General features: G+C 44.4%; 1 protein-coding gene and 1 pseudogene across 1 annotated transcript; both read right to left on the bottom strand.

The window, feature by feature from the left end:
- Nucleotides 1-2,937: 2,937 nt before the first annotated feature.
- On the bottom strand, nucleotides 2,938-3,594 carry LOC136505144 (uncharacterized; annotated as a pseudogene).
- A 722-nt stretch (nucleotides 3,595-4,316) lies between these two features.
- On the bottom strand, nucleotides 4,317-7,961 carry LOC136503391 (uncharacterized). Its single transcript, XM_066498484.1, has 5 exons — nucleotides 7,485-7,961; nucleotides 7,298-7,430; nucleotides 7,170-7,240; nucleotides 5,617-7,055; nucleotides 4,317-5,214 (listed from the first exon to the last, which is right to left on the bottom strand). Exons 1-5 carry the CDS (start codon nucleotides 7,959-7,961, stop codon nucleotides 4,317-4,319), a joined length of 3,018 nt encoding a protein of 1,005 aa, XP_066354581.1.
- Nucleotides 7,962-12,403: the final 4,442 nt, after the last annotated feature.

Here is a 12,403-nt window from a genome sequence, read left to right as displayed (position 1 = left end):
TCGACTGCATCGACCTAGAACTGGCTCCTCGGCATGACGGCAGGCGACAATGTTCAGACACCATCATCCAGAGGTGCAAGGCAGCATGGGAGAACTTCAAGAGCTTCAACCGTGACTCCATTGTTTCCATCGCTACTCACGCCCTTGCGGTGGTTCGGTCCCACTACCCAGCCATCGACCTTCAGGTGATAGGGGGCGGGTTCGCCGAAGGGCTAAGCGAGGCGGAGACCCAATAGCTAGAGGATGAGGTGGAGGACACAATGAAGAAGCTGGTCGGTGATATAGACCTGTTCGGTGAGACAGATGGTGATGGAGGTGCACAGTGATCTGCTCATCTATAACATCTTTAGAGGGTAGTTAGAACGCACGAGAGCGCAGAAAACATTTATGTATTTGTATAAATGTTATAAAGTGCATGTGTATGCATTTTGCTGGCATTTCGGTGAAAAAATCTTCATAGTTTTAACCATAAAGCAATTATACGTAGTATAAGTAGCGTCTGAGTAGTTAGCTCGCTACTGAGCACTATGGCCTCGGCTAGCCCACAGTCCATAACGTCGAGCGCGGAGCCCGTGCAAGTGTAGGAGTTGTAGGCGTGACCAAGGAACCGTAGCCGACCACCCATAACGTAGAGCACGGAGCCCATAGCACATGTAGGGAGAGATCGGAGACTGGGTCTTCTCCATAGAGTGTAGAGTGGAACGTCTGCTGCTTGGCAGTTGGCAAAATAACTTGGAGATAAACATAGTATAAGTGGCATCCAAGCAATTAGTTCTTTATTGAGCTCTCGGCCTTGGCTAGCCCATAGTCCATAACGTCGAGCGTGGAGCCCATGGACGTATAGGAGGAACAGGCGTGACCAAGGAATCGTAGCCAACGACCCATAATGTAGAGCGTGGAGCTCGTAGCACGTGTAGGGAGAGATCGGAGACTAGGTCTTCTACGAAAAGAACAGAACAGAACGTATGATGTTCGCTGATCGGTGAAATATCTTGGAGATTTGGAGCAAAATGTTCGGCGAGTTGGAGAAACATGTTTGGCGAAATGCATTGGTGATTTGGAGAAAACATGTTCGGTGATTCGGAGAAAAAGTGTTCGGCAATTTGGAGAAAAAGTGTTCGGCGATTTTGGAGAAAACGTGTTCGACGATTTTGGAGAAAACGTGTTCGGCGATTACGTTGGAGATTTGGAGAAACATGGTCGGTGCAGTTATGGCGATTTTGTATTAGAGTTAGTTATGGAGTAGCATAGAGCTCGGCGATCGCAAGCGGAGATTAAACCACAATGGACAAAAAGTGGAGACAAGTTATGGAGACCAAAACTTTATTCATCATAAAGTGGAGAGTACATATCTAGGGCGTTTCAAGGGTAGAAACGTATGAGGTGCTCGATGTGCCATGAGTTGGGGGCATCGATTCCATCTAAGTCACATAGGCGATAAGACCCTAGTCAGGTAACCTCTTTGACGACATAAGGTCGTTCCCATGGAGAGGAAAGCTTGTGCATCCCTTTGGTTTTTTGCTTTCTGTGGAGAACGAGGTCGCCGACAGCAAATGAACAACCTTTGATGCTGCGGTTGTAGTACCTCCGCTGGCCTTCTAGATATTTGGTTGTGCGGATGCAGGTGATTAGGCGTTCTTCCTTGGCTCTGTCGACGTCCTCTGTCTGAACAGCGGTGGCTTGCTGTTCATCATAATTTTCCACCCTAAGTGCTCGGAAGGCAATATCCGCTGGTAGTATGGCTTCTGAGCCGTAGACCAAGAAATATGGAGACACACTGGTGCTGCGACTAGCTTGAGTGCATAGTCCCTAGACTACAGCTGGTAGCTCCTTGAGCCATCTGCCTAGATGCTTTTCTTCTTTTTGAAATTGCCTCTTTTTGAGGGCATCAAGGATCATGCCGTTCGCCCGTTCGACCTGTCTGTTGGCTCTAGGGTGGGCAACGGAGACATATTTGATGGAGATGCACTGGTCTTCGTAGAAGTCCCAAAAGTGGTGGCCAGTAAACGTAGTTCCAAGGTCGGTGATGATGCTATTCGGGAGACCGAATCTGTGGATGATATCTTCGCAGAGCTCGACTGCTTTCTTTGAAGTAGCCGAGACAAGCGGTTTATACTCGATCCACTTGGAGAACTTGTTGATGGCGACGTATACGTACCGAAAACCACCTGGCACTGGCTTGAAAGGCCCAATCATATCCAGTCCCCATCATGCAAAGGGCTAGGAAGCTAGGATGGTTTGTGATGTGCACACGCCTATGCAACGCGTGTAGTAAGTTTTGTGGCCCGATCTTCTCGTAGGATCCACGGACTTGATAACTTGTCGCTGCGTGACCTGGTGAAGAGGCAATGCACCGCGAGGCTGTCCACGCGACGAACTACCGAGACAATCACCCTTCCACGTACTGATGAAATAGCCCACGCAATCACGCCCTATAGACATGAAGGCATGAACTGGGTGAACCGTAGTTCGACGTTCTACAACTCCCTCAGGAATCGAAAGAACAAGTGTTGCAAGCCTCTCAAGACTCACGCATAAACAAAACTCCACGAGTTTGTGTATTCTGAATTCAGCTAATCAAGATCTAACCTTTCATTGTCTAGTACAAGATATATATAGAGATAGGGACGTTCAGCTTGGAGTAAATGGCAGCATGCATATCGTGGCTGGTTCTCGCGTCTTTTCAGCTTCTGATAGCAGTTACTAAAATGAGCATAACTCTTTATTGGGAATTCCAAATAATGACCCGTTTGATGGGCTAGAAAGTAGACTTGAAGACGCTTCCATCCACATATAGAACACCATCTAACTCCTTGTATTCTGTCCACGGTGATGCTTGGAATTCGTATCATGTATCAGTCATCTAGCTTCTGGTTGCATTTCCATGCAAAGGTGATGAACCACCATTTTATTCTTGCACACCATAGGCTTCTTGGTTCAAATGTCCAGAGGCTTGAATCCATCTTCATCCCATGCGGGTTCATACACTCCATCATTCCTAAGGACATTGGAACAAGAACTCAAAAGCATAGGCTCATTCAACATAAACTGATTATTAAACATAAGGTTAGCGTTCACCTGAGAATGAATTTCCTTCTCCAATTGTTTAGCTCTACTTCTTGTAATTGGACCAGCTATATCAAGTGGAGTTTCATTTGAAGATGAGTGAATGCTAGGAATGTCCTCATTAGCCTCCCCCTCTTGAGAAGGAGTCGTCCTCGACTCAGGCTCACCAACAAATGGAAGCAAGTCTTTGACATTGAATGTTGTACTCACATTGGAATATTCAGGTGGCAGCTCAATTTTGTAAGCATTATCATGTATCTTGTGTAAAACCTTGAACGGACCATCACCCCTAGGAGATAACTTACTCTTGCGCTGTTGGGGAAATCGATCCTTACGTAGATGCAACCACACGAGGTCTCCGGGCTGGAATGTAACCTTCTTCTTACCTTTGTTCGCTTGCTTTGCATATTGTGCTCATTTCTTCTCGATATTCCTTCTTGTCTCATCATGTAGCTTCTTGAGAAAATCCGATCTCTTTGCTGCGTCCAAGTTAACTTGTTCCTGTAATGGTAAAGGCAAAAGATCCATGGGAGTATGCAGTTTAAACCCATAAACAATTTCAAATGGACAAAAGTTTGTTGTGGAATGGACTGCCCTGTTATAAGCAAATTCAACATGTGGAAGGCATTCTTCCCACTGCTTCAAATTCTTTTTCAACACAGCACGCAACATGGTGGACAAGGTATGGTTGACAACTTCAGTTTGCCCATCGGTTTGCGAATGACAAGTGGTGGAAAATAACAACTTTGTACCAAGTTTAGCCCATAATGTCTTCCAAAAATAGCTTAGAAATTTTGTATCCCGGTCTGAAACAATAGTCCTTGGTACTCCATGTAAACGAACGATCTCCCTGAAAAACAAATCAGCAACGTGTGAAGCATCGTCGTTCTTATGACATGGAATAAAATGTGCCATTTTAGAGAATCGGTCAACAACAACAAAGATAGAATCCCTCCCCCCTCTGAGACCGAGGTAACCCCAAAATAAAATCCATGGATATATCTTCCCAAGGTACATTCGGAACTGGTAATGGAGTATAAAGACCATGGGGATTAAGGCGGGACTTAGCTTTCAAGCAGATTATGCAGCGTGCAACATGTCACTGGACATCACGTCGCATATGTGGCCAAAAGAAATGATCGGAGAGCATGTCCAATGTCTTTTTGACGCCAAAATGACCAGCTAAGCCACCAGCATGTGCTTCCTGCAAAAGAACTTAACGAATCGAGAAGGCTGGAATGCATTGTTTGTTAGTCCGAAATAAAAAAACCATCATGCACATAATACTCAGCAATGCAATGAGAGAAAGGTTCTTTAAAATCAGAATCAGCTGCATAGAGTGTTTTAATGGATTCCAAACCAAGCACTTTTGTATCTAATTGTGTAACCAAACCACATCTCCGTGATAAGGCATCGGCAACAATGTTATCTTTTCCACGCTTATGTTTTACAACATAGGGAAATGTTTCAATGAACTCAATCCATTTAGCATGTCTACGGTTCAGTTTGCCTTGACTTTTTAGATATTTCAAAGCTTCATGATCAGAATGGATGACAAATTCTTTAGGTAACAAATAATGTTGCCAAACTTCCAAAACTCGAACTAAGGCATAAAGCTCTTTATCATAGACAGAATAATTCAGATGTGGACCATTCAACTTTTTAGAAAAGTAGGCAACATGTTTACCTTCTTGAAGTAGTACACCTCCTATGCCAATACCACTTGCATCACATTCGATCTCAAATGTCTTACCAAAATCAGGAAGTTGTAGCAGCGGTGCTTCACAAAGCTTTGTTTTTAGCTCATTGAAGGCTTGGTCTTGTTCATCACCCCACTTGAATGGAACATCCTTCTTTGTCAAATTGTTGAGGGGTGCAGCGATGGTGCTGAAATCTTTAACAAAACGCCTGTAAAAACCTGCAAGACCATGAAAACTTCGAACTTGACTCACATTTGTAGGTATAGGCCAATCCTTTATTGCTTTAACCTTTTCTTCATCAACTTGAATTCCATCTACAGAAACAACAAATCCAAGAAAAACAACACGGTCTGTGCAAAATGTGCATTTAGCAATGTTTCCATACAATTTGTCAGCTCTCAAAACAGCAAGAACTTGATGGATATGATCAAGGTGTTCATCAAATGATCTGCTTTAGATCAGGATATCATCAAAATAAACAACAACAAATTTGCCAATGAAAGATCTTAACACATGATTCATCAAACGCATAAAAGTTGAAAGAGCATTTGTCAAACCAAAGGGCATCACAAGCCATTCATAGAGACCAAATTTAGTTTTAAATGTTGTTTTCCATTCATCACCTATTTTCATTCGAATTTGATGATAACCACTACGTAAATCAATCTTGGTGAAAATAGTTGAACCACTCAGCTCATCTAACATGTCATCAAGCCTTGGAATAGGGTGACGATATCAAACAGTTATAGCATTGATAGCACGACAATCAACACACATACGCCAAGAACCATCTTTCTTTGGACCTAACAAAACAGGAACAGCACATGGTGATAAGGATTCACGAACATACCCTTTGTCCAAAAGCTCTTTTACCTGTTGCTGAATTTCCTTTGTTTCTTCGAGGTTTGTGCGGTATGCTGGATGGTTGGGAAGAGAAGCACCAGGGACCAAGTCAAATTGATGCTCAATGCCACGAAGTGGGGGAAGTCCAGCTGGTAGCTCATCAGGAAAAACATCCTCAAAGTCCTGTAACAAATCAAGAACAACACTAGGCAGCGAGCAAGGTAAGTCGTTAGTGGAAAGTAAAACCTCCTTGTACAATAGTACAAAGAATGGGGCTGTAGTGTTTGTCACATTTCTCAAATCACTCCTGCTCACAAATAAGCACTCAGTTTGGTGTGGCTGTTTTAAAGTGGAATGGGGCTTTATGTGGCTGGATGCTTTAGAACTATCTTCCTTACTAGTGTTGTGGGTCTCACTCAGTTTTCTTTTTTCAGATTCCTCTCTTTTCATGCGAGCCACATCTGAAACATGTATCTCCTCTGGAGATAATGGAACAAGAACCACCTTGTCATTGGCAATGAAAGTGTATTTGTTAGATCGTCCAAAATGCACCGAATCCATATCAAATTGCCAGGGCTGACCAAGCAGCAAATGGCATGCTTGCATGGGGACAATATCACAATCAACCTCTCCATGATAATCACCAATGGAAAATGACAAACGAATCATGGCTGAAACCTTAACTGTCCCAGAATTATTCAACCATTGTATATGGTATGGATGTGGATGGCGACGTGGCTGCAAACCAAGCTTCTCAACAAGCAAAGCACTAACAATATTATTGCAGCTCCCACCATCTATGATGAAACGGCACACTTGTCCTTTCACTTTGCATCTGGATTGAAACAAATTATGGTGTTGTCCTTGTTCAGCAGCAACAAATTGAGTGGAAAGAACTCGCCTCACCACCAAAGAAGGAGATGGTGTGTTCATTATAGAACGCGTCAAATCAGGAAAATCAGCAAGCAACTCATCAAAATCATCACTAGTAATCTCGTCGAAAGATGGAGAAACAACATCTTGTAATAGGTCATTGTGAGCAAAAGTTGGAATAGGTTGAATGGCTAAACAATTTAGACCTAGCTCAAATGTACCATCCTCTGCTGAATACTCACAAGTGTCAAGATTAAGATCTGCAAATACATTGTTAAACTCGTCCTCCTCTTCACTTTGGGAATCATAAGAACCATCAGCAAGTGCAATAATAGTACGACGATTGGGACATTCAGCTTGCTTATGCCCATGACCACCACACTTAAAACACTCAATCTTGCTTGTCTTGCGTTGGGTGGCTGCAGTAGAAGAAGTGGGCTGACTTGAACTCACAGCTTTACCTTTCACATCCAATTGTTTGGAAGAAGTTGGAAGATATCTATTTGCTCCACGAGATGAAGATTTGGGCGTTGCAGCTCCTTGCTGTTGGAATTGAGGCGTGACATCCCCTTGCTATTGGGAATGACGCCATGAAGCATTGTATTTGTAAGACGTAGCAATTTGCCTTTCAGCCCTCTTTGCAAAATGAACCAACTCGGTGAGACATGTGTAGGTTGTCATATCCACTTTATCAGCAATGGGTTTATTGAGGCCAACTAGAAACCGAGCCATTGTGGATTCCTCATCTTCAGTTATCCCTGTACGAAGTACACACATTTCCAATTCTTGAAAATATTCATCAACAGTACGAGTACCTTGCACAAGACGTTTCAGCTTCAAATGTAGATCACGAGAGTAATATGCTGGAACAAAATGATGTCGCATTTCTCTCTTCATGTCTTCCCAAGTTATACGAACATGCCCAACTCTCTGATATTCAGTACGGGCCTGATTCCATCAAGTTATGGCATAGCCTTTAAACTCAATGGCTGCAAGCTTTACCTTCTTTTCAGCAGAGTATTCATACAAATCAAATATTTGTTCCACCTTGGTCTCCCATTCAAAATAAGCATCAGCATTCTCCTGTCCGCTGAAAGGGGGAATAGACACTTTCACGTTTCTTAAACCATCATCATTACGACGACAATGGCGGTCACGATAACCATGATGGCCACCACCATGTCGATGATCATCCATGTCGGACAACATATCATCATCACCATCATAATCTCTACCTCCAACTAGAACGCGCCGAGCATGACCAAAACCATGGCCAAACCCACCACGTCCATGTCCATGACCAGCGGCACGACGTGGTGCCTCGTTATCCTCATTGTCATCATCCTCATTTGGTGGTGGTTCTCTATGAGGCATGTTCAATTGGAGAGTTTGTAGTTGTTGCATCAAATCATTCATTTGTGTACGCAGCTCCTGGAATTCCTCCACCAAAACAGCGGCACCATCTCCACGTCCTGCCATATTAGTAGAGGGGGGAAAAATAGGACAATATATATGTGGAATATATGTGGAATCACTCCCTCACCACTTGCTGAACAAGTTCTTTCTCTTCCTGGAAAGGGCAAGAACCGGGGTTGCAATCTATAGTGGAAGAGTGAAGAGACTATGGTGCAACAACTCATGGTGCTTTTAAGTGGAGCTTGGTGGGGTAATATGTAAATGGAATGCGCTGAAATGTAGTAATGCAAAACCGAATAATAATCCAAGAACTCAAGTCTAAGTTGCTGAATATAAAGGAAAAGATGCTCAAAGAAAGGAACAAGATGTAGGAAGTGGATAGATGAACACCAATTGCACCAACCGAAACTTGTTGCTGCCCAAACCCCTTTGTGGTGTGCTGAACACAATTCTCTTTTATTTCTTTTCTTTCCCTTTTTTTTGAACAAGAACTCGTTGTTTTTAGTCCTTCTTTTGACCCATATACATCTTTTCTTTTAACCTTTGTGACAAACGCATCACAACTTTCAACTAAAGGGGCACATAAGGATCAACTAAGATGGACGGCGCAGCACAAAAACAAGAAACTCGGGTGGGGAATTTGTGGCGGGTAGAAAACAAGGGTGGAACGGGTGGGTTTTTTTATTTATATATATGCAGCAAGCAATGACGATCAGAACAAGGGTGGGATGGGTGGGTACATGCAGCAAGTGATTTGATGATTAGAACAAAGATAACAACTAGAATGATGTGGAAAAGAAAAAATTCAGCAACTAGACAAATCTTAAAGGATTAAAACTCGATAAAGCAAACTACAAAATTAGTAGCACGTATGAATTTGGGCTATAGGTTTTCTTTTTTGGCTATTAGTGGACAGTAGGTATATAAACTCTATCCTACCAAAAACAAGAACAATCCTAACGAGTAAACGGAGGCTCTGGTACCAGATGATGTGCACACGCCTATGCAACGCGTGTAGTAAGTTTTGTGGCCCGATCTTCTCGTAGGATCCGTGGACTTGATAACTTGTCGCTGCATGACCTGGTGAAGAGGCAGTGCACCGCGAGGCTGTCCACGCGATGAACTACCGAGACAATCACCCTTCCACGTACTGACGAAACAGCCCACGCAATCACGCCCTATAGACGTGAAGGCACGAACTGGGTGAACCGCAGTTCGACGTTCTACAACTCCCTCAGGAATCGAAAGAACAAGTGTTGCAAGCCTCTCAAGACTCACGCATAAACAAAACTCCACGAGTTTGTGTATTCTGAATTCAGCTAATCAAGATCTAACCTTTCATTGTCTAGTACAAGATATATATAGAGATAGGGACGTTCAGCTTGGAGTAAATGGCAGCATGCGTATCATGGCTGGTTCTCGTGTCTTTTTAGCTTCTGATAGCAGTTACTAAAATGAGCATAACTCTTTATTGGGAATTCCAAATAATGAGCCGTTTGATGGGCTAGAAAGTAGACTTGAAGATGCTTCCATCCACATATAGAACACCGTCTAACTCCTTGTATTCTGTCCGCGGTGATGCTTGGAATTCGTATCATGTATCAGTCATCTAGCTTCTGGTTGCATTTCCATGCAAAGGTGATGAACCACCATTTTATTCTTGCACACCATAGGCTTCTTGGTTCAAATGTCCAGAGGCTTGAATCCATCTTCATCCCATGCGGGTTCATACACTCCATCATTCCTAAGGACATTGGAACAAGAACTCAAAAGCATAGGCTCATTCAACATAAACTGATTATTAAACATAAGGTTAGCGTTCACCTGAGAATGAATTTCCTTCTCCAATTGTTTAGCTCTACTTCTTGTAATTGGACCAGCTATATCAAGTGGAGTTTCATTTGAAGATGAGTGAATGCTAGGAATGTCCTCATTAGTTTGCAGCTCTTGTGCCGGCACCTATATCTACTTGGCAAAAAATTGGCATCCTTCACAACGTCGGATGAGGTCTTCTACAACGGAGATGGCTGTGGGCCAGTAAAAACTAGCTCAGAAAGCTTTGATGACCAGTGTTCTCGAGGCCGTGTGGTTGTTGCAGGAACTAGAGTGAATTTTGAGAAGTAGCTTCACTCCGTCTTCTTAGGTGATGCGTTTTTGCAGTATCCCTTCCTTGGCACTTTTCCTCATCAAGTTGTCGTCCACTAGCACGTAATGCTTGCTTCGACAGATTAGGCATTCGGTTTCAGTCTTATCGGCGGGTACTTTGGCGATGGAGAGGTACTTGATGAATTGTTCCCTCCAATCGGCGATCGGCAAAGGTACCGTGAGTACTAGCTGCTCGGCAGGGGGAACTTCCTGAATTTCCTTATCTTCCTTAATGGACGGTGCTAGAAGACCTTGAACAAAGACCCCCAGTGGAATCGTGGCGTGAGAGGAGCCTAACTTAGATAAGTGGTCGGCGAGCTGATTTTGATCGCGCACCACGTGGTGGTATTCGATACCGTAGAATTTCCCTTCAAGCTTCCTGATTTCGGCGCAATATGCATCCATCTTCTCATTGGAGCAAGACCAGTCTTTATTGAGCTGGTTGATGACCAGTGTGGAGTTTGTGTATACCGTGATGCATTTGACACCGAGCTCAACAACTATACGGAGTCCGTGGAGACATGCTTCATATTCGACGATGTTGTAGGAGGCCAGAAAGTGTATTCGAAGAACGCATTAGAGCTTATCCTTGGTCGGCATAATGAACAGAATGCCCGCACTAGCACCGTTGATGTTAAGGGTGCCGTCGAAATACATCACCCAGTGCTCGGGGCATGTGGCGGTGATGGGCTCTTGGATCTCGGTCCACTCAGCGACGAAATCAGCAAGCGCCTGAGACTTGATGGTAGGCCTACTTCTGAATTCAATGGAGTAAGTGTCAAGCTCAACAGCCCACTTGATGATACAATCATTGGCCTCTTTGTTATGGAGAATGTCCCCAAGGGGGAACTCGGTGACCACGGCGATCTTGTACTCAAAGTAGTGGTGGAGCTTGCGCGACATGATCAGGATAGCGTATAACAGCTTCTGGACATGAGGATAACGAGTCTTGGGCTCGTTGAGAACCTCGCTGATGAAATATACCAGATGTTGCACCCTATAGGCGTGCCCAGCCTCCTCGCGTTTGACTACAATGGCTGTGCTGATGACACGAGAAGTAGCAGTGATGTAGATCAGGAGAGTTTCGTTTGGCCGTGGTGCCATCATGATTGGAGGTTTTGTTAGGAACAACTTGAGCTGCTCGAAGGCTATGTCTGCCTCCTCTGACCAGGAAAAGCGCTCGGAAGCCTTGAGGAGTTTGAAGAATGGTAGCCCTTTTTCGCCGAGGCACGATATGAAATGGCTTAAAGCAGCCATGCAACCTATAAGCTTCTATATATCGTTGACGCATGTTGGTTGTTTCATGTTGGTGATGGCGGATACCTTGTCAGGATTGGGCTCAATGCCTCATGCGCTGACAATGTAGCCTAGGAGTATACCGGATGGAACTCCAAAGATGCACTTTAAAGGGTTCAGCTTCCATCGTCACCTTTTAAGGTTGGTGAATATTTCTTTGAGGTCAGCGATAAGATCATCGGTAGTCTTGGACTTGATGACCACATCGTCAATGTAAGCTTTGATGTTGTGGCTGATCTGTTGACCGAGGCACATCTGAATAGCCCTTTGATAAGTCGCCCCGATGTTCCTGAGTCCAAAGGACATGGTGGTGTAGCAGTATGCACCGAAGGGCGTGATGAACGATGTCTTGATCTAGTCTTCTTCCTTGAGGGAGATCTGGTGATAACCGGAGTGACAGTCAAGGAAGGAGAGCAGTTCATAGCCGACGGTGGAGTCTACAACCTCATCTATCCGAGGCAAACCGAAGGGGTCTTTAGGGCAGTGTTTGTTAAGATCAGTGTAATCAACGCACATTCTCCATTCTTTTTTCTTTTTTCGAACGAGAATAGGGTTTGCTAACCACTCAGGATGATACACTTCTTTTATAAATCTAGCGGCTAAGAGCCATTTTATTCTACCCTAATAGCCTCCTTCTTGTCTGGCGTGAATCGGCGAAGTTTCTGCTTGATCGGTTTGGCGGTCGGCGAGACATTCAAGGATTGCTCGATTTTCTCCTGTGGTACCCCCGGCATGTCTGCAGGTTTCCAAGCAAACACATTGGCGTTAGCACATAGGAAGGAGACGAGCGTGCTTTCCTATTTGGGGTCAAGGTGAGCCCCAATCTTCACGGTCTTGGAGGGGTCGTCAAGGCCGAGGCCGACCTCCTTTATTTCCTTGGACTTTGCGAAGGTGCGAGGAGGCTCCAGCTATGGGATCTCCATGTTGTCAGTGGACATCATCTTGGCTTTGGTGACCACGCTAGCCATCTAGATGGAGAGGTCGGTGGCTTCGGCGAGGGCGAGACTCTCTATCTCGTAGGCGTAGGCGATGGAGAGGTTGGCCCGTAGGGCCAGAATTCCTAC

Source organism: Miscanthus floridulus, chromosome 14 (genome assembly GCF_019320115.1).
Source record: "Miscanthus floridulus cultivar M001 chromosome 14, ASM1932011v1, whole genome shotgun sequence".
In the NCBI taxonomy this organism is placed as follows: Eukaryota; Viridiplantae; Streptophyta; class Magnoliopsida; order Poales; family Poaceae; genus Miscanthus; species Miscanthus floridulus.
This window is presented reverse-complemented; position numbering and strand designations above follow the sequence as displayed.

Bases quoted from the DNA above. Each gene is read 5' to 3' on its own strand.
- LOC136503391 (XM_066498484.1), bottom strand. From the start codon at position 7,961: ATGGCAGGACGTGGAGATGGTGCCGCTGTTTTGGTGGAGGAATTCCAG. The intron at 7,241-7,297 runs GTACTCGTACTG...TACTTCGTACAG, and splicing joins GCTGAAACGTCTTGTGCAAG to GGATAACTGAAGATGAGGAA. The intron at 7,056-7,169 runs GTGGATATGACA...CATTCCCAATAG, and splicing joins ATAAACCCATTGCTGATAAA to CAAGGGGATGTCACGCCTCA.